We start from the raw sequence: 25,274 nt of genomic DNA on the forward strand, positions 1-25,274 counted from the left end.
CATTAGGTAACTACTTCAGTAATAAATATTACAAACAGGGATCCATTAATAGATGATAAAATTAGTATGTGGAAGTTTGGGGGAGATATAGCATTGCATCATCCCAAAGAATCTCCCCAAGGTAGTTATCAACATACAAGGGGAAAAATAACTTTGTAGTGAAGAATCTTGGCTGACATCAGCTTAACTGAGTAATCAAGGTAAGTATTCTCAGTATTAAGGATATTAGGAATTCCTTGCTTTGTTGCATTGACAGGGACCCAGCATAATTTTTGTGATATTCTTGCCAAGAATACATAACCTCATTTCAGTCATGAGTATACATTGGAGAAACCCAAATGGAGAGACATTCTACAAAGTAACTGATCGATACTCTTCAGAAGTGTCAAGGTCATTAATGACAAGACTGATAACTACTGCAGACCTAAAGGAGGGTAAAGAGAAATAAGAACTAAATGTAATATAGAGTCCTGGATAGGATGCTACACAGAAGAATATTAGTGGGAAAATTGGTAAAATTTTAGTAGTAAGATTTATAGTTAATAACATTAATATTTAGACAGTATTAGTTTATTGTTTCGGAGAAGGTAATGGCGAGCCACTCCAGTACTCTTGCCTAGAAAATCCCATGGATGGAGGAGCCTGGTAGGCTGCAGTCCATGGGGTCGCTATGAATCAGACATGACTGAGCAACTTCACTTTCACTTTTCACTTTCACACATTAGAGAAGGAAATGGCAACCCACTCCAGTGTTCTTGCCTGGAGAATCCCAGGGACGGGGGAGCCTGGTGGGCTGCCATCTATGGGGTCGCACAGAGTCGGACACGACTGAAGTGACTTAGCAGCAGCAGCAGCAGCAGTTTATTGTTTGTGGATAACATGATGGATTATTATGATTATTATTTATAGATTTACAAAGAATCCTTCCCCTCTTAAAACTACAAGCAGATTATTAGAAATAATGGGAAAGTTTAGCAAGGTAGCCACGTGAAAGGTTAATATACAAAAGTCAATTGCATTTCTAGAATGGAGTGATTAACAACTAGTAACAAAGACAAGGCACCATTTACAATATTATCATGTGGATTTAACAATTTCGTTGTTAAATGAAAAAATGAAAAATTAAAAGACTAAACATATTTTGTTCACTGGTTGAAAGATTTAACATTGTGAAGATTTCAGTTCTCCCCAAGTTGATCTGTAATTCAGTAAAAATCCGATCAAAATCCAAGTAAGATTTTCATGAAATTTGATAGATTATTCTGATAGGTAAAAGAGTAAGTGGTCAAAAGCAGCCTGGGATTTTTTTTTTTTTTAATTTTGGGATTTCTTTAAAAGATTTAAGTTTAATGTTTTATTATGAACATTTGAAGTTGCTACATCTTGGAAAGCACATTTCCAAGGAGTCAAATGGCTTTTAGAGATGTTATTACAGATGTTTTATAGTTGTTAATACAATGGAAGGGTAAAGAATGTTTTAAAATAATGAATATACCATGGGATGTAAGTATTTTTCAAGGGATTTGAGAGATGTTGTAGATCTTATTTTAAGACTGAACTGGATTCGAGTAGGATTGCTCTAGTTCAGTAATTTCATGAAGATCTAAGGATCCAATTCTGGATGGAGAATATGCCATGGAAACTCGGAGTAGCTTCAGGTTTTTGCAGAATAATGTGAAAAATATTGAGCTAGTTAAATAGCTTTTAGAGGTTACTTCAAATTTGTTTTTCTGCTTACATAGGAATTTATATTGCCTTGTTTTTCACAGGTTACACAAGTTAGTAGCTAAATAAAGTATGTTCTGAGGCTTTTTTGTATGACTAGATAACTGTTTTGAAAATAGTTAACAGTTGATATTTGAAAATATTGCAGTTTTTCTTCTGAAAGAAGAAGTCAATTTTGGTTTTTATTTTTGCAAGTTGTTACAACTCATGAGAGCTTACTTCTGATCAATATACATATAGAACTTTTGTTCTTTTCTCATTATAATAAGGTGTTATAAATTTTACAAATTTAGTCCTGATAATGTGACAGGCCAGGCAGAGGCACCAGAGATCAAATTGCCAACATCCTCTGGATCATGGAGAAAGCAAGAGAGTTCCAGAAGAGCATCTATTTCTGCTTCATTGACTATGCCAAAGCCTTTGACTGTGTGGATCACAATAAACTGTGGAAAATCCTGAAAGAGATGGGAATACCAGACCACCTGACCTGCCTGTTGAGAAACCTGTATGCAGGTCAGGAAGCAACAGTCAGAACTGGACATGGAACAACAGACTGGTTCCAAATAGGAAAAGGAGTGCGTCAAGGCTGTATATTGTCACCTTGCTTATTTAACTTATATGCAGAGTACATCATGAGGAATGCTGGGCTGGAAGAACCACAAGCTGGAATCAAGATTGCTGGGAGAAATATCAATAATCTCAGATATGCAGATGACACTACCCTTATGGCAGAAAGTGAAGAGGAACTCCAAAGCCTCTTGATGAAAGAGGAGAGTGAAAAGGTTGGCTTGAAGCTCAACATTCAGAAAACTAAGATCATGGCATCTGGTCCCATCACTTCATGGGAAATAGATGGGGAAACAGTGGAAACAGTGTCAGACTTTATTTTTTGGGGCTCCAAAATCACTGCAGATGCTGATTGCAGCCATGAAATTAAAAGACGCTTACTCTTTGGAAGGAAAGTTATTGACCAACCTTGATAATATATTAAAAAGCAGAGACATTACTTTGCCAACCAAGGTCCGTCTAGTCAAGGCTATGGTTTTTCCCGTGGTCATGTATGGATGTGAGAGTTGGACTGTGAAGAAAGCTGATCGCCGAAGAATTGATGCTTTTGAACTGTGGTGCTGGAGAAGACTCTTGAGAGTCCCTTGTACCGCAAGGAGATCCAACCAGTCCATTCTAAGGGAGATCGATCCTGGGTGTTCATTGGAAGGACTGATGCTAAAGCTGAAACTGCAGTATTTTAGCCACCTCATGCGATGAGTTGACTCACTGGAAAAGACTCTGATGCTGGGAAAGGTTGGGGGCGGGAGGAGAAGGAGACGACGGAGAATGAGATGGCTGGATGGCATCACCGACTCTGTGGACATGAGTTTGAGTGTACTCCGGGAGTTGGTGATGGACAGGGAGGCCTGGCGTGCTGTGATTCATGGGGTCGCGGAGAGTCGGACACGATTGAGCGACTGAACTGAAGTGAACTGAATGTGACAGGATATAAATTTATCTTAAATATACTAAATTAAATATATAAATAAAAGTTTTAACACAGTGTTTCCATGAAGTAGACTATTTTATTTTGAATCTAAGGAATCAAATGTTTATGTTTCTGTACAAATTTTTATAAAGCAAGAATTAGTAAATAATTTGATGTTAGGGAGCTTCCCCTCCCTCCAAAGCTCTTATTGCAGATAAAGAATAAAGCCCAGAAAAGTTATCTATGAGTTCAGAAGAGTTATTATTGACAAAGTCAGAATTGAACCCAGCTCTTCTGATTCCAAAGGTGCTGGAAATATTGTGAAAGAGGAAATCAGAACACCTGGTGAATAAGCCGGAGCTGTAGAAGGAGATATTTGGAGTTGGGTATTGCTATAATGTAATTGGTCTTATCTTCACCCTTCCTCTCTTTTTTATTCATCTTTCATGATATCTTTTCTTTTATGTTCATTATCCTTGTTATGATATCACCATTGTTTTATAAAATTCATTTATGAATCAAGTAACCTTAGATTTCATATCCGGTTCTGGAAACCTTAGAACATTTGTTTTTATCCATCCACTCAGCTGTACTAGACATCTTGTCTTCTGCAGTCTTTTCTTTACCGTCCACATCTGATTGTTTCTTAGATTCCACCTCTGGACAAGTTCACAAGTCTGTCACCCTTTTCTCCTCCATGCAGTCTTGCCTGGTTTCCAGCTCTTATCATCTGCAGGATGGTCATTAGCCTCCTAAAATATTCTTCCTACTTTTATTTGTGAAAATTGATTCCTCTGCATTAAAGCATTCATAAACTTGGATGGGAAGATATTACATCCCTTTTTTTTCCTGCCAGTTTTATGAGATATAATTGACATACAGCACTGTGTAAGTTTAAGGCACACAGCATAATACATAATGATTTGAGTTATATACATCATGAAATGATTATGACAGTAAGTTAAGTAAATATCATCTCCTATGAATGAGATGATAAAAGGTGATAAAATTAAAGAAAGAGAAAAAAAAATTTTTCCTGTGATGAGGACTCTTAGGATTCACTCTCTTAATAATTTTCATATATAACATATAGCAGTGTTAATTATATTTATCGTGTTGTGCATTACACCCCTAGTACTTCTTTATCTTATAACTGAAGCTTTATACCTTTTGATTGCCTTCATCAGTTCCCCCTCACCACACCCCATCTCTGTTAATCATAAGTATTACATCTTTATTTTCACTAATTGCCTACTGAAAATTAACATTTCCTTCCATTATGAGTAAGGTGACAATCCATAGTAATATTTTCAATATTTGTGACTTGATCACCAATGGAAAGAACATATATTTTCATATCACATTATAGTTGTTGGAGATAACTTGAATATTATTTATCCACATGATACTTTGGCATACTTTGAGGTTATAGTAGTTGCTGCATACTCTGCTTAATCTTATTATTTAATGTTTTAATGAGGCACATAAGTTATCCTCAGTTTTAAAAATATTTTGATTACTGTATTTCCATATAATTGGTTTCACTATCCTATTTCATTTAATGAATTTTAAAATATTACTCTGTAATAAAAATGTTGGAAAATTAGATAATGGTTATAGCCACACAACTTTGTGAAGTACAAAAAGCAAAAACACTGAAATGTATACTTTAAAAGGGTGAACTTGGGAATTCCCTGGTGGTCCAGTGGTTAGGAATCTGTACTTTCACTGCTGAGGTTCATTCCCTGGATGGTGAACTAAGATCCCACAAAGCCATACAGTGTGGCCAGAAAAAAAAAAGAAAAAGGGTGTTTTCTCCATTTTATATTCTTGCCTCCTTTGTCGAAGATAAGGTGTCCATAGGAGCGTGGGTTTATCTCTGGGCTTTCTATTTTGTTCCATTGATCTATATTTCTGTCTTTATGCCAGTACCATACTGTCTTGATGACTGTGGCTTTGTAATAGAGCCTGAAGTCCGGCAGGTTAATTCCCCCAGTTCCATTCTTCTTCCTCAAGATTGCTTTGGCTATTCGAGGTTTTTTGTATTTCCATACAAATTGTGAGATTATTTGTTCTAGTTCTGTGAAAAATATTGTTGGTAGCTTGATAGGGATTGCATTGAATGTATAAATTACTTTGGGTAGTATACTCATTTTTACAATATTTATTCTTCCAATCCACGAACACGGTATATTTCTCCATCTATTCATGTCCTCTTTGATTACTTTCACTAGTGTTTTATAGTTTTCTATGTACAAGTCTTTTGTTTCCTTAGGTAGATATATTCCTAAGTATTTAATTGTTTTCATTGCAACAGTGAATGGAATAGTTTCCTTAATTTCTCTTTCTATTTTCTCATTATTAGTGTATAGGAATGCAAGGGATTTCTGTGTGTTGATTTTATATCCTGCAACTTTACTGTAATCATTGATTAGCTCTAGTAGTTTTCTGGTAGAGTCTTTAGGGTTTTCTGTGTAGAGGATCATGTCATCAGCGAACAGTGAAAGCTTTACTTCTTCTTTTCCAATTTGTATTCCTTTTATGTCTTTTTCTGCTCTGATTGCTGTGGCCAAAACTTCCAGAACTATGTTGAATAGTAGTGGTGAGAGTGGGCACCCTTGTCTTGTTCCTGACTTTAGGGGAAATGCTTTCAGTTTTTCACCATTGAGGATAATGTTTGCTGTGGGTTTGTCATATATAGCTTTTATTATGTTGAGGTAAGTCCCTTCAATTCCCACTTTCTGGAGAGTTTTTATCAAAAATGGATGTTGAATTTTGTCGAAGGCTTTCTCTGCATCTATTGAGATAATCATATGATTTTTATTTTTCAGTTTGTTAATGTGGTGTATTACGTTGATTGATTTGCGTATATTGAAGAATCCTTGCATTCCTGGGATAAAGCCCACTTGGTCATGATGTATGATCTTCTTAATGTGTTGTTGGATTCTGATTGCTAGAATTTTGTTAAGGATTTTTGCATCTATGTTCATCAGTGATATTGGCCTATAGTTTTCTTTTTTTGTGGGGTCTTTACCAGGTTTTGGGATTAGGGTGATGGTGGCCTCATAGAATGAGTTTGGAAGTTTCCCTTCCTCAGCTATTTTCTGGAAGAGTTTGAGTATAAAATGGAGAAAAGACAGTCTCTTTAACAAGTGGTGCTGGGAAAACTGGTCAGCCACTTGTAAAAGAATGAAACTAGAACACTTCCTAACACCATACACCAAAATAAACTCAAAATGGATTAAAGATCTAAATGTAAGACCAGAAACTATAAAACTCCTAGAGGAGAACGTAGGCAAAACACTCTCCGACATAAATCACAGCAGGATCCTCCAAGACCCACCTCCCAGAATATTGGAAATAAAAGCAAAAATAAACAAATGGGACCTAATTAAAATCAAAAGCTTCTGCACAGCAAAGGAAACTCTAAGCAAGGTGAGAAGACAACCTTCAGAATGGGAGACAATAATAGCAAATGAAGCAACTGATAAAGGATTAATCTCCAAATTATACAAGCAGCTCCTGCAGCTTAATTCCAGAAAACTAAGTGACCCAATCAAAAAATGGGCCAAAGAACTAAACAGACATTTCTCCAAAGAAGACATAAAGATGGCTGATAAACACATGAAAAAATGCTCAACATCCCTCATCATCAGAGAAATGCAAATCAAAACCACAATGAGATAGATACCATTTCACACCAGTCAGAATGGCTGCTATCCAAAAGTCTACATGCAATAAGTGCTGGAGAGGGTGTGGAGAGAAGGGAACCCTCTTACACTGTTGGTGGGAATGCAAACTAGTACAGCCACTATGGAGAACAGTGTGGAGATTCCTCAGAAAACTGGAAATAGAACTGCCATATGATCCAGCGATCGCACTCCTGGGCATACACACCGAGGAAACCAGAATTGAAAGAGACACATGTACTCCAATGTTCATTGCAGCACTGTTTATAATAGCCAGGACATGGAAGCAACCTAGATGTCCATCTGCAGATGAATGGATAAGAAAGCTTTGGTACATATACACAATGGAGTATTTCTCAGCCATCAAAAAGAATGCATTTGAATCAGTTTTAATGAGGTGGATGAAATTGGAGCCAATTATACAGAGTGAAGTAAGCCAGAAAGAAGAACATCAATACCGTATATTAACGCATATATATGGAATTTAGAAAAATGGTAACCTGAACCCTGTATAAGAGACTGCAAAAGAGACATAGGCATTTAGAACAGTCTTTGGGACTCTGTGGGAGAGGGTGAAGGTGGAATGATTGGAGAGAATGGAATTGTAGCATGTATATTATCATAAGTGACCAGTCCAGGTTCGACGCATAAATTTTCCTCTGTTCATTTCTTTGCATTTGTGCTTTTTTAATAAAATTCTTTTTTAGATATAAAAAAAAAAAAGAAAAAGGGTGAACTTTATGTATGTGAATTATATTCTAATAAAGTTGTTATAAAAATATTATTCTGATAATGGGTCCATATGCTTTATCAGAATACCAAAAGCATCTGAGATACGTAAAGGATTACTAACCCTTTCTGTTTACCTGGAAACATATTCTTCTTCCCAGTTACTACCTAGAAACCTTTTATTAGGCATTTTCCCAAAGCATTGCTCCAATATTTCCTCAATAAAGAAAGCCTCTTCCAACCTCCCGGGGCAGGTCTTTAGGTGCACTCTCAGTAATGCTTACACGTGTCGCCTGTATCCTAAAGCCAGTGCTGGTTGTCAACCTCTAGGCTGATAATTTCTTCAGCCTTGGGATCATGTCTTTGTATCCCTAGCACTGGGAGTCTCAGATGGTTGTTTTTCTGTGTAGTATTCAGATAGGTGGTTAGAGAGGAGAATGACAGCATTGTAGCCGTGAATATGGTGAGGGCAGAGGCTTAAAAGTGAAAAAGAATAAGACATGTTCTGGGAGGGCCAGTTAGAGGAGTGTTAGGAGTATTTCAGATGAGAAATGCTAACAGTCTTGAGGAAGAATAGCAGTGGTTGGGATAGTTGAGGAAGATGTGATCAAATCAGATTTCAGGGGTTAGGGCGCTGGTTGGATACACCAGGGTAATGGAAGAGTCAAAAAAATAATTGATGCATATGTATATATATATATAGCTGATTCATTTTGTTGTATAGTGAAACTAACACGACATTGTCAAGCAACTATACCCCAATTAAAAAAACAACCTAAAATATTGGTCTTGGTTAATTGGTAGAAAAATGATACTGTTAATGAAATAGAGAAGTAAGGGAACAGGGCGATTTTTTTTTTTTTGCAGATGATAAATAATTCCATTTCCATTGGTTAAAAACATCAAGCTTATTTTGGCATCTAAACTGGTTCAAGGATAAGCTACACGCTTTATAGAAATGAAATAATGTTTGACATTTAATCACATTTTGCAACATAAAATACAGGTCTATTAAAATGCCATGTTATCAAGAAAATATAACGTTTCCCTCTTTTGTATATATGGTCTTTTTTTTTTCTTTCCTAGATTCCAGTATGATTAGTAATGTTGTACTTCAAGACTTACTGGCATATGTATCTTCAAAACATTCCTATCTAAGAGATCTTCCTCAGAGGCACCCTCAGAAAATGAGCAGTATAGAATTTATAGAACTGGACCAGCTTCAGCCAGACATACTAGTCCATGCAGTTCTAAGAGTTGTTGATATCACTGTACTGACAGGTAAATATTTTGGGTACTTCATCAATTTTAGGTTATAAAAATTAAGATATAACAAGGACCTACTGTATTACACAGTGAACTGTACTCAATATTTTATAATAACACATAAGGGAAGAAAATCTGAAGAACGGTATATATATCATTGTGCTGTATACCTGAAACTAACATGATACTGTAGATCAACTGTATTTTGATTAAAAGAAACTTAAGTGCAGGACTGTCTTAGTGTACCATTTGGTTATCGGTAGATATTTATCATTAGACAGTAAATTATGATATCACATGCAGTAGAGTAATGCCAACTAAATATTTCTTTTCCTTTTCCAGAGGCGTTATACAGTTATAGAGGACAGAAGCAAAGGAAAGTTATGTTAACAGTGGAACAGACCCAAGGTCAACATTATGTGCTTGTATTATGGGGTCCTGGAGCAGCCTGGTACCCTCAACTTCAAAGGAAAAAAGGTAAATACACCAAAAAGCATTTAATCTATTTATAGATAAGTAAATGATTAATGCTTATGAGCCTAAGATGAAGGGACTCTGGAGATCAGACAACGTTTGAAATATAATTGAGCATGATTGAATATTCTTTAGCAGATTTCTTGTTGCAATTTTTTACCTCCTGTAAGCAGTTCAACGATCTATAATCCTCTATAATTAATGGCAGCAAATTAAAAGGTTTCATTTATTCCCAGGTATACTACTTTACCTTTTTAGTGAAGATTGAAGATCTTACCTTCCTTGGATAATGTTGTTTAAAAATTTAATTCTGAAGATGCTTCTACAATTTTTATTCAGCCAAGGTACTCTGATAAATAAACTCCTCTGGTTATAGGGCAGATGTTAGAGGAGTTTCATTAACTCTTTCAAGTCACAGTGTTACTGTTTAATAAATTACTGTGTTCCAGGTTTTTATTCCAGTTGTTTTAAAAGTGTGGACTATTAGACATCCATAGAAATGTCATGTTTAAAGTATGACCCATGATTACATTTTTCTTTAGAGCATCAGTTAATCATTTATGAGGTATTAAATTAAATGGAATTGGAACAACAGACTGGTTCCAAATAGGGAAAGGAGTATGTCAAGGCTGTATATTGTCAACCTGCTTATTTAACTTATATGCAGAGTACATCATGAGAAATGCTGGGCTGGAAGAAGCACAAGCTGGAATCAAGATTGCCGGGAGAAATATCAGTAACCTCAGATATGCAGATGACATCACCTTTATGGCAGAACGCAAAGAAGAATTAAAAAGCCTCTTGATGAAAGTCAAAGAGGAGAGTGAAAAAGTTGGCTTAAAACTCAACATTCAGAAAGCTAAGATCATGGCATCCAGTCCCATCACTTCATGGGAAATAGATGGGGAAACAGTGACAGAGTTTATTTTTTTGGTCTCCAAAATCACTGCAGATGGTGACTGCAGCCATGAAATTAAAAGACACTTGCTCCTTGGAAGAAAAGTTATGACCAACCTGGACTATTTAAAAGCAGAGACATTACTTTGCTAACAAAGGTCCATCTAGTCAAAGCTATGGTTTTTCCAAGAGTCATGTATGGATGTGAGAGTTGGACTATAAAGAAAGCTTAGAGCTAAAGAATTGACACTTTTGATCTGTGGTGCTAGAGAAGACTCTAGAGAATCCCTTGGATTGCAAGGAGATCCAACTAGTCCATCCTAAGGGAAATCAGTCCTGAATATTCATTGGAAGGACTGCTGCTGAAGCTGAAACTCCAATACTTTGGCCACCTAATGGGAAGAGCTGACTCATTTGAAAGACCCTGATGCTGGGAAAGATGGAGAGCAGGAGTAGAAGGGGACACAGAGGATGAGATGGTTGGATGGCATCACTGACTCAATGGAACTGAGTTTGAGTAAACTCTGGGAGTTGGTGATGGACAGGGAGGCCTGACATGCTGTAGTCCATGGGGTCGCAAAGAGTCGGACACAACTGAGCGACTGAACTGAACTGAATTGATGTTTCAATAAAATAGTGTAGCATCTTCATTTTGGTATTAGATCCTTTAGTTGTAAAAATCAGACAGTTTAATTAGTGGCTTCTGAGTTATTTTACTCTGTTAAATTAATTCAGAGGTTGATTAGGTATGTGATCCATTCTTTTTTTACCTGAAAGAGTTAATGTGTCTTTGCAAACTTCTATTTCAAAATAGTTATCTAAAGATAGGATCTATCACATTGCCTCTCTTAATCATTAATAGCCCATAACTAGGATTTGAGATAAGTCTGAATTTTGGCTTTCATGTTAAGATCAAACAGTGGCAAATATTTGTTTGGTTGAGAAACCTGAAAAACATGTGTCAATGATATACAAACTGTCATTATTGACCACTGTGTCATGGTCGGGAACATGAGTCTGCTGCATGCTGAGCAGAATGTAGATCAAAGGTGGCATTCCAATTATAGTGGAGCTGTAGCAAAGCAGATTGCTCCATGCTTAATGTGAATATTCCTTTAAAGCTGATAGTTATTTGGTCAGTAGAAATGGAAGTATATTTTCTCTAGATAATTCTTTGATATTTAGGTTAATGTTGAAAATTTATAAATCCATGAATTAAGGTGTAGTTTCTTTGTTCATTTCTTCAGCATATTTATTTATATTTCAAGTTTTAGTATCTGCCTTAATACCTCAAGATCCAACTTTGAAAAATCATTTAAGTAAGTGATTCTCCTTTCACAAATTGTTAGTATTCTGTCTATTCATTTAGTATTTCTTGAGGCGTTCTCTGTATTATTCTGTCTGTACTAGGCCCTCATTTTCCTTGTTCCCAAGCGTAACAAACTCACTTTTAGGTGATATAATTAGAAGTGATTGTCAAGCAGTAATTACTGAATACTGGAGACAAAAGAGTTGATGTTTTGGAGAAAAATAATAAGAAATTCCCAGTGTTTTTGAAGTATGTGTTGCTGGTAGGAATTTGGTATGCCTGATATGCAGCAAGCATTGGTTACAGTTAAAGTCCTAGTGAGGGTGGGCTGCTGCTGCTGCTGCTAAGTCACTTCAGTCGTATCCGACTCTGTGTGACCCCATAGACGGAAGCCCACCAGGCTCCCCCATCCCTGGGATTCTCCAGGCAAGAACACTGGAGTGGGTTGCCATTTCCTTCTCCAGTGTGTGAAAGTGAAAAGTGAAAGTGAAGTTGCTCAGTCGTGTCCGACCCTTAGTGACCCCACGGACTGCAGCCTACCAGGCTCCTCCATCCATGGGATTTTCCAGGCAAGAGTACTGGAGTGGCTTGCCATAGCCTTCTAGGAACATAAATTACACTTCTTGGTAATAATTTGGTATGCATAAAATAAGCTATTCAGAACTAAGTGCCTTTCCAATGCAATATTCGCCTGAAATCTAATAGAAGTCTAATATTTTAAAAAATATAACATTACAATAAAGTACACTCATGACGTTACTAATTAAGCACAGAATAATCCAGATGATCCCAACTGTTGTGATTATGCTTCATGCAAAATCGCAGTTTATATCTCCATGGAGGTTTGATATTCCTTCACACCGTTAATTCATGATTGAAGTATAGAATTGTATCACAAATTGTCTTGGTAGTGCTCAGTCTCCCTCAGACTTACTAGCTTAACCTGCATTCGACTCCCTTCTGTTTCTTGAGCACGCCAAACTTTTTCCTGCTTTGGGATCTTGAATTTATGTATTTCCCCTGCCTAGAGTGCTTTTTCCTCCAGCTCTCCCACACAGGTGGCTGTCCAATTTCATTTCCCCAGAGAGGCCTCACACATGAATATACATAATCACTCCCTATCACGTCACTCTTTGTATTGCACTTGTGCCACCTGACACAAACAGATGATCCAGCTGATTTGCTTGCTTGATAATTAACTAAATTTCTCAGTAGGTTGTAAAGTTTGTGACTAAAAGCACCCTGATTAGACTGTTCACCATTGTATTCTCATCACACAGCACTGCCTGCACTAGTAGATACTTTCTTTATAAATGATTAAAGAATAAAATATAGATCAGGCAGCCATTTAAAATTCCCACTGCCTTTAAGGAATAAAGACGCAAGTTCGAGGAGGAAATAGCTTGTTTCAAATGATAAGAAAAAAGTCACAAAGGTAAAAATGCTTGCACATGAAGGTTGTGCAGTCTGTTGGCTGTACTAAGAAGTTGTATGTAAACTTGGGCACTGAAGGCTCGAATTTCACACTGGAACTCCATCATGGTTAACTTAAATGATTAAGGGGGATATACTGGAAGTGTATAGGAGTTTCTCCTAGTAAATAGGGCAAGAGTGATGGGTTTCAGGGGGACTTGGAACTAGGAACAGAAAAGCTTTCTGGGTCCAGGCAACATCTCCATTTACTTAGTAGAGTATTTACTTAATAGAGACTTTCTCTGCTTCTCAACATTATGGATAGCACATTGTTACTCTGTAGCTCCTGTTTTACTTTTCCTTTTAAGAGACCAGTCCCATTTCTAAATTCCCAGTAAAGAGAATCTGATTGCCTAGTTTGGATTTGATTCAGTCAACTGTGGCCTATAGGACAAGCTCAAAAAGTGCCAGTTGGGGGATTCCCTGGAGGTCCAGTGGTTAGGACTCTGCACTTCTACTGCAGGAGGCATGGGAACTAAGGTCCCTCATGCTGTGCTAAAAGGTAAAAAAAAAAAGTACCAGTTGGAATATGTAAGCTTATTTCAGTGGGTGAGGGAATAGTTAAGGGGGTCATCTGTGGTCTGGTGGCCACACCAATATATTCACTATCAAAGATATGTATGTTCACTAGCCTGGATAGATGTATAGATATAATATTTAGTTTAAAAAAGTAGATTATAAAACTTGTATAATAGGATCCCATTTTAATAAAAGTAGATATATAAGTATGTAGATACACTTTACAATATCTGGAAATACAGGTACTAAGATGCTAGCCATCTCTAGTAGTATTATGTGGTTTTTATTTTTTTATATCTTTAGTTTGAATTTTATGCATGTATGGAATTTGCATTTATTCTTTAAACCTTTTAATATAAAGAAACTTCAAACATACAGACAGAATAATACAATGAACTGAATTACCCATTATCCATTTTATTGAAACACAGACAATCTTACTTTGCCTATTAATTTTCTTTTACTGTCTAAATATTTTATAAAAAGTACATTTTATTTTATAATTTAAAAATTAAAGCAAATTTTTTTCTTTAAAAATTAGTAGATATGTTTGAAATACCTATCTAACAATTTGAGAAGAAATAAGAATTAAACTTATGCTTATATTTGTGCCAAAATAAATGCTGGATATATTAGAAATTAAAATACTTTCTTTTTTAAGTTTTTAAGTTATATTTATTGAAATTGAATGTACATTCAGTAAAATTCACTCAAAATTTCTGACAGATGTAATTACCACTATAATCAAAGTGTAGAACAGTTTCTCAGCCCCTACCCTCAAAATGCTATGCAACTCCTCCAGTGATCTGTCCTCTATGCTGCTACTAAGTCACTTCAGTCGTGTCCGACTCTGTGTGACCCCATAGACGGAAGCCCACCAGGCTCCCCCGTCCCTGGGATTCTCCAGGCAAGAACACTGGAGTGGGTTGCCATTTCCTTCTCCATCAAATACTTTTAAAAAGGAACAGTAAGTACTAGGAGAAAATATAAGTGAACTTATTTGGAACCCAAAGATTAGTAGGTTAAATAAAATGCTGTAACAAAACCTGCCATACATGAAAATCACCATATGCAAAATTAAAATGCAAGTGAAAAACCAGAGAAAAATTGTATTTTGTCAGAAAATAATAGCATAATCTAAAGTCAAATACTTGTGAGAATAAATGGGCAATAGATGTGAACAGGCAGGTCCTCAAAGAAGAAATTAAAGTGGCCAATAAATGTATGAAGAAAATTATTCTTACTAGCAATGGAAGGCAGACAAATAAAATAATAATGATAACTGATTTTTGTCCTAAGAAATCAGTAGAGAAGATATGGGGAAATAACCACTCTTGTAGACTATAGAAGATGTAAACTGGCAACCTTTTTTTCCCTCTTTTTCTAATTGAAGTATAATTGACTTGTGTGTGTGTGCTTAGTCGCTCAGTCATGTCCAAACTCTTTGCAACCCCATGGACTACCCACCAGGCTCCTCCGTCCTTGAGATTCTCCAGGCAAGAATACTGAAGTGGGTTGCCATCCCCGCCTCCAGGGGCTCTTCCCAACCAAGTGATGGAACCCAGGTCTCCCACATTGCAGGCAGATTCTTTACCATCTGAGCCACCAGGGAAGCCCATAATTGACTTATATATTAGTTTCAAGGGAACAACCTTTCTAGAGAACAATTGACAGTGCATATGAAAGCCTTAGAATTTGGGATACCTTTGGACTAGTAATAACACTTAATAGAAATTTATCATGACTATGCATAAAGATGTAGCTAAAAATATTTTCCCATAGTACTAAATTTATAACAGTGAAAAATAAGAAACATGTCCCCAAAGAGAGGATTGCGCTAATAATTTTTAAGATTTTGGTGTACCTGTGCAATGACATGTAATATTTTAAAATAATGTACAATAATACTTAATGACATAAAATATACATTTGACAAAGTAAGTAAAAATCAAACAAATTGAGAACAACTGCATGGGCACTAAAGTATTAACTATTTATTTTGAGGTGTTGACTGTAGCTGCCATTTATTTCTTTGCTTATCTTTCCTGTGATTTCTAAGCATGTATTCTGTAATAAGAAAATTGTTTTAAAATAGTGATTGGTTTTAAGGAACAACTTGGAATATATATGCTTTAGCTCTTTCTAACGATGCTCTTGTTTTAAAATTTCCCACAAAAAAATAGCTGTCCAGAGAAGCTGAGGAAGTGGTGAGATATGTGATTTAGATTTATAGCCTGAAGTATGTGGGAAAATAAAGACAGTTGTCATTAGAAGACTTTGTACTGAGAAACTTCTTTTTGTTTTAATGTAGTTTTAAAGTTGAATTTATTAATATATAGTCTGATTGTTCCCGGAGAAGTGCGTGGCAACCCACTCCAGTATTCTTGCCTAGAGAATCCCCATGGACAGAGGAGCCTGGTGGGCTACAGTCCATGGGGTCACAAAGAGTTAGACACGACTGAGTGACTAAGCACAGTCTGATTGTTGAGCAAGAAAGTCTGTGGTACTGTGGTTCAGAATTATTACTGAAAGAATTAAAAATAGGAACAACTGAATCTAAATTTTTTTGTTGTTGTTGTTCTGAAAAAATTAGCTAAATAAGAAAACTAAGGTATTGAAAAATCATTGAGTAATATTGACTATGGTAGATCTGTGTCCATTTCTATGTCATTATTTTAAAATAAAACTTTCCTGTAGATAATCAGAATGAGAGTTTGCTATTCTGAATAAACAGTTGGTTATGATAAATTATGACTGTTTAGAAGGCCAAGTAATCTTTAGAAAAATTTGTTAAAATTATCTCTACTATTCTTATTGCCTTAATACAACATTCATATTTTGCCTCTTTATATCCAAATTCCTTAATGTGATAAAAGTTGTATTTAACTGATTTAATCAGGTCAATCTGTTTAATCTGGTTTTGATCCTAGATAATTTCCTTTTGCTAATTTTTTGTTTTTGTTTTGTTTAAGATTATATTTGGGAATTTAAATATCTTTTTGTTCAGCGCAATTGCATCCTAGAGAACCTAGAATTGCATACAACACCATGGTCATCCTGTGAGTGCCTGTTTGATGATGATATAAGGGCAATTACATTTAAAGCAAAATTTCAAAAAAACACACTCTCCTTTGTGAAGATGTCAGATTTAGCAGCACACCTAGAGGAGAAGCGTTCAGGTAAGATCTTATTTATAAAACACATTGCTAGTTTTAATACGAGCAGAGAAGCTGCCATTTGTAGGAAAAGCGTGTAACTGAATGTGACAGTGAAGCGGAGATCTCTGTAAGCGGCTGAAGCAGACACTAGCCGCCTCTGGACTTTCTGCCTGCAGTCCTGTGAGACTGACTTGTAATTATTAAGGAGTGTAAAAATCACTTAATATTTGTAAATATTAACAATATGTTTTGCATATAGTTATAAGTAGCTTATCATTTAATAAGCCAGAAATAGAATAGCGACTCTAATCAGAATCACTGTTGAGATAAATATTTTATCAAGTTACTAAGCTATCATCTCTCAGTTCAGTTCAGTCGCTCAGTCGTGTCCGACTCTCCGTGACCCCATGAATCACAGCACGCCAGGCCTCCCTGTCCATCAGCAACTCCCAGAGTTCACTCAGACTCATGTCCATAGAGTTGGTGATGCTGTCCAGCCATCTCATTCTCTGTCGTCCCCGTCTCCTCCTGCCCCCAATCCCTCCCAGCATCAGGGTCTTTTCCAGTGAGTCAACTCTTCGCATGAGGTGGCCAAAGTATTGGACTTTCAGCTTCAGCATCAGTCCTTCCAATGAACACCCAGGACTGATCTCCTTTAGGATGGACTGGTTGGACCTTCTTGCAGCCCAGGGGACTCTCAAGAGTCTTCTCCAACACCCCAGTTCAAAAGCATCTATACATGATTGTTAAAAATTAACACTGAGGAATTTCCTGGTGGTTCAGTGGCTAAGACTCCATGCTTCCAATGTAGTGGGCCCAGGTTTGATCCTTCCTCAGGGAACTAGATCCCACATACCACAACTAAGACCCGGTACAGTCAAATAAATAAACAACTAATTTTTTTTAAAAATAATTAACATTGATACAAAATTTATGGAATTTACTTACTGCTTTGTGTATTGTAATAACATACTTCCTGAACTTGAATATGTGTGTGTGTGTATGTGTATAAATTTCATTCTCAGAAGCATACCACATGGAAGGATGCCTGATAAATTTTATATACATACTCACACAATTTCCATGAGCAAAATATAATTAATTTCTTTTGAGTGAAGTAGTAGAAGGAGTATGTTTTAGGTTTAGTATGCTATACACTTTGAAATGAAGAGAGAGTAAAATAGCAAAAATAACTAGATAAATTGCTACAGTTTTAGTGGGAAATACCAATATTTCCACTAATTTCATTGGCTTCTTAACAACAGAAATGATGCTAAAAGATGCCAACTCCTGCTTGATGGTATAACAAATTAAACAGCATTTAAAGCTATAGTTAGGGTTGCTAAATGCCAGTAATGAGTAAATGTCAGTGATTATCAGTTTTGGAAACTAATAGAAAGTTTTCCAATGGCAATTATAGCAAATAAATTTAGAGGGAAAATAAAGGTTGGAAAAAGTGAGATGTATCTGCAGGTTTATTGTTATATAATTTAAATTTTTTAATGAAGAAAAATTTGGTGAAAAACTTTCCTCAGAATTTGTATAAGATTCAGTTTGGTTCAGTACTGTTTTTGAAAAAAATATTACTGTTTTTGGTGACTTTATAGGTTGAGTTATTACAAATAGCTCAGGAACTTTGGATCTTGACAGTGAATTTTAACTTTATTCTCCAATTTGCATAAATAATTTTCTGAATTATAGATGGCTTTCAGTTCAGTTCAGTCGCTCAGTCATGTCCGACTCTTTGCAACCCCATAGATTTCATTAAATGCTAGAATTGTTTTAAGTGAAATAAGATTATTTTTACAGTTTTTCTAATGAAAAGAATCTGATCCCAAATAAATTAGGTGGAAGCATGCTAAGACTGTCAACTCTGTTTCTTGGGGTTTTTTACTAACATACTCTGCCCTCTTCTGGTTCGTCCACAGAAATGTAAGAGTCGGGTCATATGCAGTTATTAGGACATTTCAGTTAGTACTTTTCCAATTGGTTCAGAATGCTAGATTTAAAAAATTTTTTAACAGGATTTTTGGGATATAATTTTCATATAGGTAATTACCCTTATTTAATAAAGTGTGTACATTCACATTGGTTAGTATGGACATGAAACCAGTGAAAGCAACACCAGTCATGAAATCATCACCTGCCTCTTTGTATCTCTTTCTATCCCTCATCCGTGCCCCCGATCCTTCCAGGTTTCAATTTTCTGTGCTTATATATATCTGGAATCATTGGTTGGCATCTCTAACAGAAAATTCTTTGAGATGTGTCAGTTTCTTTGAGATGTATCTCTGTGGTTGTGTGTATCAGTAAATCATTCTTTATCCTATTATACAAATATACCATGCTTTCTTTATTTGTTCAGTTATGGATGTACATCTGGGTTGTTTCCAGTTCTTGGCTATTATAAAGTTTCTATAAACATTCAAGTACAAGGCATTATTCAGACATAGTCTTTCTTTTCTCATGAGTAAATACCCAAGAATTGAATCAATAGCTAGATTATATGGTAGGCTTATGTTTAACTGTTAAAGAAACTGCCAAAAAGAAAAAAGAAACTGCCTGTTTTCCAAAGCAGTTGTACCATTTTACATTTCCACCAGCAGTGTATGAGTTCTGTTTTTTCCACACTCACCTCAGCATTTGGTATGGACATTCTTAATTTTGTTCGTTCTAATAGATGCATAGTAATGGGTCATCATAATTTCAGCTTGCCTTTCTTTACTTATTGGCTGGTGACGTTGAACATCTTTTATGTACTTAATTGCCACCTATATATATTCTTTAATGAAGTGTCCATTGAAATCTTTTGCTTACCAAAAAAAAGTTGGCTTCATTGTTTTATTGAATTTTGAGAGTTCTTTATATTCTGGGTAAAAATTCTTCTTTTTGGGGACTCACCTGGTGGTCCAGTGGTTAAGACGTCACCTTTCTAATGCAGGTGGTTTGTGTTCAGTCCCTGGCTAAAATTCCACATGCTTTGAGGTCAAAAATACAAGAAGTAAACCAGAAGCAATATTGTAACAAATTTAATAAACACTTTAAAAATAATCCAAATCAAAAAAAGCTTTAAAAATACTTTTTTTTTTTTTTTTGCTGCATCCAGCTTGTAGGGTAGTTCCCTGACCAGGGACTGAATCTGTGCCCCAGCAGTGAAAGTGCTGGGTTCTAAGCACTGGACCACCAGGGAATTCTTGCTTTTTGTTGTTCTTGTTGTTGTTTAGTCACTAAGTCATGTCCCATTCTTCGCAACTCATGGACTGTAGCCCACCAAGCTCCTCTGTCCATGGGATTTCCCAGGCAAGAATACTGGAGTGGGTTGCCACTTCCTTCTCCAGGGGATCTTCCCAACCCAGGGATCAAACCTGTGTCTGCTGCATTGGCAGTTGTATTCTTTACCACTTAGACACCTGGGAAGCCCAGAGAATTACTGCTAATATCTGTTAATAAGAATTATATCATGGTGGATATTTGTCTTCAGTTTTCTTGTATCTTTTTCTGGTTTTGGTGTTAGAGCAATGCTCATAGAATGAGTTGGTGTGTAGTTTTTCTTCAGTTTTCTAGAAGAGTTTATTTACAATTAGATTAATTTCTTCCATACATGTTTGGTAGAACTCCTTCAGGCCTATCTGGGCCTGAAGTTTTCTTTATTGGAAGGTTTTAACTACAAATTCAATTTCTTTAATAGATACAGGGCTATTCCAGTTACTTATTTCTTCTTAAGTGCGCTTTGATAGTTTGTATCTTTCAAGAAATTTGTTCATTTCATCTAGGTTGTTGGCACAGCAGCAACAAAAGTTTGTTGGCATAAAGTCATAATATTTTCTTACTATCCTTTTTAATATATATAGAATTTGTAGTAATACTGGTATTACCTGATATTGCTATTTGTGCCTTCTCTCTCTTTTTTTAACTGATTGTTTTGGTTGAAGTTTTACCAGTTTTATTAATCTGCTCATATAACTACCTTTTCTATTCATTAATTTTTCTATTTTCTAGTCCATTGATTTCTGCTCTGATCTTTTTTTTCCCTTTCTTCTGCTTTCTTGGGTTTCTTTCTTTCTTTTTTATACATTTCTTAGGGTGGAGATGGAGGTAACTGAGATGTTTTTTCCCAGTGTAGGAGTTTAATGCCATGAATTTTTCTGTAAGTACAACTTCTAAGTTCTCTACCCAATACCTTATGGATTATGAGATTTTCCACTCTAGTTGGTGGGAGAAGATGCTATTCCTATCTCTGTGCAAGCTTCAGGGATTGTTCAATACTTTTGGATGGTTCTTTTCTTGTCCTCTGGTTACGTATATTGGTCAGTACTCAGTTGAATTCTTCAAGGGGGTTACCGTCTGCAGTTGCCCAGAGTTTTCTCCAGAGTTCCCCTTTGTCTTGTCTAATAATCATCTCTGATATCTCTAGCCATATTAGCCTTCCAGACTCAAAGCTGTGTCTGCTGTCAGTTCAGGGAAACCACCAGGCTCTGCCTGGGTCTCCTTTCCTATACGGTAGCCAGTAAACTCTTGTCTATAAGCTAGGGCAGTTACTAGGGTTACATCGTTTGCTTCTCATCTCTTAGGGATCACTGTCCTTTGTTGCCTGATATCTAATGTCCTGAGAATTGCTGTTTCATACATTTTGTTTGGTTTTTAGTTGTTTCAGGTGTCAGCTGTTTTTACACACAACACTTCTGACATCAAATGTATGGTTTGTTGTTGCTTTCCACGTCAACAGCCAGTTCTCCAACTCTGTGAACGCCAACTGGGTATGATACAGTTCAATTCAATTTTGATGCTACCTACTTCGAGTTAGTGTCAGACTTCACAGGTTTAAGAGCTCAGTCATGGCCATGAAAATTAAAAAATAAAACCCCACTTTTGAATTGAATTACAGAGATTTATTCTCAGAGAACTGCATATACCCACTTCTACATGGAAACATTTATTATTAACTTTAACCAGATATAAGTTCATGTGCTGGACATACAGGCCTAATGAACTGAAATGTCAGAGATTGGAACAGAAAAAGGTTTATTGAAGGGCCAAGCAAGGAGAATGAGCAAGTCATGCTCAAAAAATCCTAAGTCCCTGATGGTTTTCAGGGAGAAGTTTTTATGGGCAATATTTGGGGTATGAAAGGGTGTGACTTTCTTCAGATTGGTTGGTGATAAGGTAACAGGATAATGTTCCAGGAATCTTGTGCTTTTTAGCCTGAAGTTGCCATCCTCCACCTGGGTGGGGGCCTTCGTTCCTGCAGAAGAACTCAAAGATACTGTTATATATATTTCATGAGAAGGACCCTGCACCACTGGTATACTGTTGTTTCTTGACTGCTCCTTCATTTCTGCATTCCCTCCCTTCCCAGATTAGTAACTGAATTGGAACTCAGGGAAGGTCAAAGAGGCTGAATGAAGCCTATTTCTTACAAACAAGAAATGAGGACAGAAAGGAATTTGTACCTGGCAGGACTCCACAGGTTCATGCTCTGTTTTAAAACTAACAGTTAATTTAAATTAATAATATTTATGGAAAATAAACACAGATAATAGAAATTTTACAGATTTTTACATCATCAAACGAAAATTTGATACAACTTTCAAAAAATTAGAAGTAAGTGTCCACAGAAGACTCTAGATTTATACTAACTGGTGAAATCTTGGGTAGTGTTTAGTGCCATGTATGTTTCTAAACCTGTTTCCTATTTATGTGTCCCTCCTGTCCCCGCCTCTGAAGCCTCACAGGCTTATGAAGATGGCCATTGCAAGAAGAATGCCGTAGGCAGTAGAAGGGCTACATTTAAGTTGGTGTCACAGAAGAGTCAACTCTGTTATCTTCTTTTTTTTTTAAGTCTTTATTGAATTTGTTACAATATTGCATTGGTTTTTTGGCCACAAGGCATGTGGGATCCTAGCTCCTCAACCAGTGAGCAAACCTGCACCCTCCTCATAGCAAGGCAAAGTCTTAACCACAGGACCAGAAAAGTCCTGTTACATCATATCTTTTACATAAAACATCTACTTGCTGGGGTTAGAGGCCTAGAATTAGATTTAACGATAAAAATAAACAACATATAGACCACAACAAATTAGGTGGCTATAGTTTTGATGATTAATAGCACAAAGGATATATCCTCACTTCATTTGGGGCATGAGGCTGGGAATTGGGAATATTCTTGAAAGCCCTAGAGATGTACTCCCCGTTGGGAAACCATACAAAAACTTTGTGCTGTTATAGTCATTCCCTGGTGGGCTTCCCTGGTAGCTCAGGTGGTAAAGAATCCGCCTGCAATGCAGGAGACCCCAGTTCAATTCCTGTGTTAGGAAGATCCTCTGAAGAAGGGATGAGCTACCCTTACTCCAGTATTCTTGGGCTTTACTGGTGGCTCAGGTGGTAAAGAATCCGCCTGCAATGCGGGAGACCTGGGTTCGATCCCTGGGTTGAGAAGATCCCCTGGAGGAGGGCATGGCAACCCACTTGCCATGGGGAGTTCTTGCCTAGAGAATCCCCATGGACAGAGGAGCCTGGTGGGCTACAATCCATGGGGTTGGAAAGAGTCAGACATGACTGAGGGACTAAGCACAGCATGGCACACAGTCAGTCCCTGGTAGTGAAACTGAGCAGGATCCTTTGGGGCCCTCCCTGGTACAGACATCCATCTTTTCAACCAAGTTTGCCAAATAAATCTTTACTCTTAGTTGCAGGCAGATGACCCCTTACACTTTAGAGTAAATACTGAAGGCATAAGTGAGTAAGATTGTCTAGCAAAAGGGTAGAGAAGACCAACAACAAGACCTCAGTGTTCTTTACTATAAGTAACTGTGAATCAACCATATAATTAACCATGTTTGTAAATTAAACATATGGTTTTGACCTCCTAATTTACGATATTTCTTTTTGCTTATCTTTTTCAGGAGTGATTCTAATCAAAGCCCAGATTTTAGAGCTAGTGTTTCCCGTTACAGCATTTCAGAAAATAGCTCTAAATACTCACAGTTCTCTGAAGAGTATTTTTTCTTCTCTTCCCAATATTATATACACTGGCTGTGGAAAATGTGGATCGGAACTACAAACAGATGAGAACAAGATCTACAAACAATGTTTTAGCTGCTTGCCATTTACTATGAAGAAAATATACTATAGGTAAGGCAACTAAGCAGGCCAGCTGGATGGGAAATGTTTATTATTATGGGACTAGAAATGACCAAAAAGTTACATATATCAAGTGTTTCTAATGAAAAATAACTGGAGCTAATCCAAGAGAATAAATTTTTTTCCTCCTGAGTAATGGAAAAATGGGTATTTATGAAAGTAAAAATTGCCCAGTAATCATAACAGGAATTTTTAAAAAGCAGTAATTGGGAGATTTTATTGTCTTTAAGCAGATATACTAAAGAATCCTTTTACTTGGTTTAATTTTTAACCAAGTTCTAAATGACTCATAAGAAACTCATTTCCCCATCTTAACACATTATTGGAATTTAAAGGTTAAAATTAATTATGTGATCTAACCCCTGAGTTGTGGAAGCTGCTGCTGCTGTTGCTGCTAAGTCACTTCATTCGTGTCCGACTCTGTGTGACCCCATAGACGGAAGCCCACCAGGCTCCCCCGTCCCTGGGATTCTCCAGGCAAGAACACTGGAGTGGGTTGCCATTTCCTTCTCCAGTGTGTGAAAGTGGAAAGTGGAAAGTGAAAGTGAAGTCACTCAGTCGTGTCCGACCTGACCAGGGGTCAGACCCTCATCCCCTGCAGCAGAAGCACAGAGCGTGGAAGCTAGTAAGATGTTTAACTTTTCTGCACCTCAGTTTTCTCATCTTCACACTAAATATTAAGGATAGCAGATTAGCAATCAGTGTTTTACGCCCTTTTCTATTTCTAAATACTGCAGTATCTGAAAACCAAATGCAGATATGTTTAGCATGTTATCATGGAATACTTTAAATAAGAAAATTTATAGAAACATAATCCATTAGCCTTATTTCTCTTTACATATATTTATGTTTGTTATGAATAAGTAAACGAACTTTGCTCTTACTTTGAAAGTTGCTTGTCTGAAAAAGAAGACTGGATTCAGATGCAAGGTCCCCTCCTCCCTTTGTCTCCACCAAGTCCATTCTCCACAGCCAACAGAGTAACCACTCCATTCCTTTAGAACCTTTCCAGAATTTCCCATCACACTGTGCATTTCCCATCACACTCATCTGCTACACTACTTGCCTTGACCTCTGGGTTGATACTGGCCTTCTATAAGGTTTCTAGCATTCTTTTTCCTCCTTACGGCTTTCTCACCTGCTTTTCCCTCTGCCTCCACAAGGCTAACTCGATTGTGTATTAGTTGAGGGGCCCTTCATCAGAGATACTTTTTTTTAGTTACCTCCTTTGTTCTCTGTTGAAGTGCACTTTATGGGCACCTGGAGTCATTTACTTGCATGGTCTTCTGAAAAACCTCGTTATGGAGATATAATTCACAGTCCATCAGATTAACCCATCTAAAATGTAAAATTCCAAGGCTTTCCTATATTCACAGGCTTGTGCAGCTATTACCACAATCAATTTTAGATCACCTTCA

General features: G+C 36.7%; 1 protein-coding gene across 7 annotated transcripts in view; it reads left to right on the forward strand.

The window, feature by feature from the left end:
- SHLD2 (shieldin complex subunit 2) overlaps nt 1–25,274 on the forward strand; it is a 113,035-nt gene that overhangs the window by 82,896 nt on the left and 4,865 nt on the right. For all 7 annotated transcript variants that reach the window (XM_055425282.2, XM_055425286.2, XM_055425283.2 and 4 more), the window contains 4 exons: nt 8,707–8,901; nt 9,229–9,363; nt 16,531–16,737; nt 23,619–23,847. In XM_055425282.2, coding sequence (XP_055281257.2) covers nt 8,707–8,901; nt 9,229–9,363; nt 16,531–16,737; nt 23,619–23,847 — 766 coding nt within the window. The remainder of the gene's footprint in view (nt 1–8,706; nt 8,902–9,228; nt 9,364–16,530; nt 16,738–23,618; nt 23,848–25,274) is intronic.

This window comes from Moschus berezovskii, chromosome 12 (assembly GCF_049115385.1).
Source record: "Moschus berezovskii isolate FMDL1 chromosome 12, NW_MosBer_1.0, whole genome shotgun sequence".
In the NCBI taxonomy this organism is placed as follows: Eukaryota; Metazoa; Chordata; class Mammalia; order Artiodactyla; family Moschidae; genus Moschus; species Moschus berezovskii.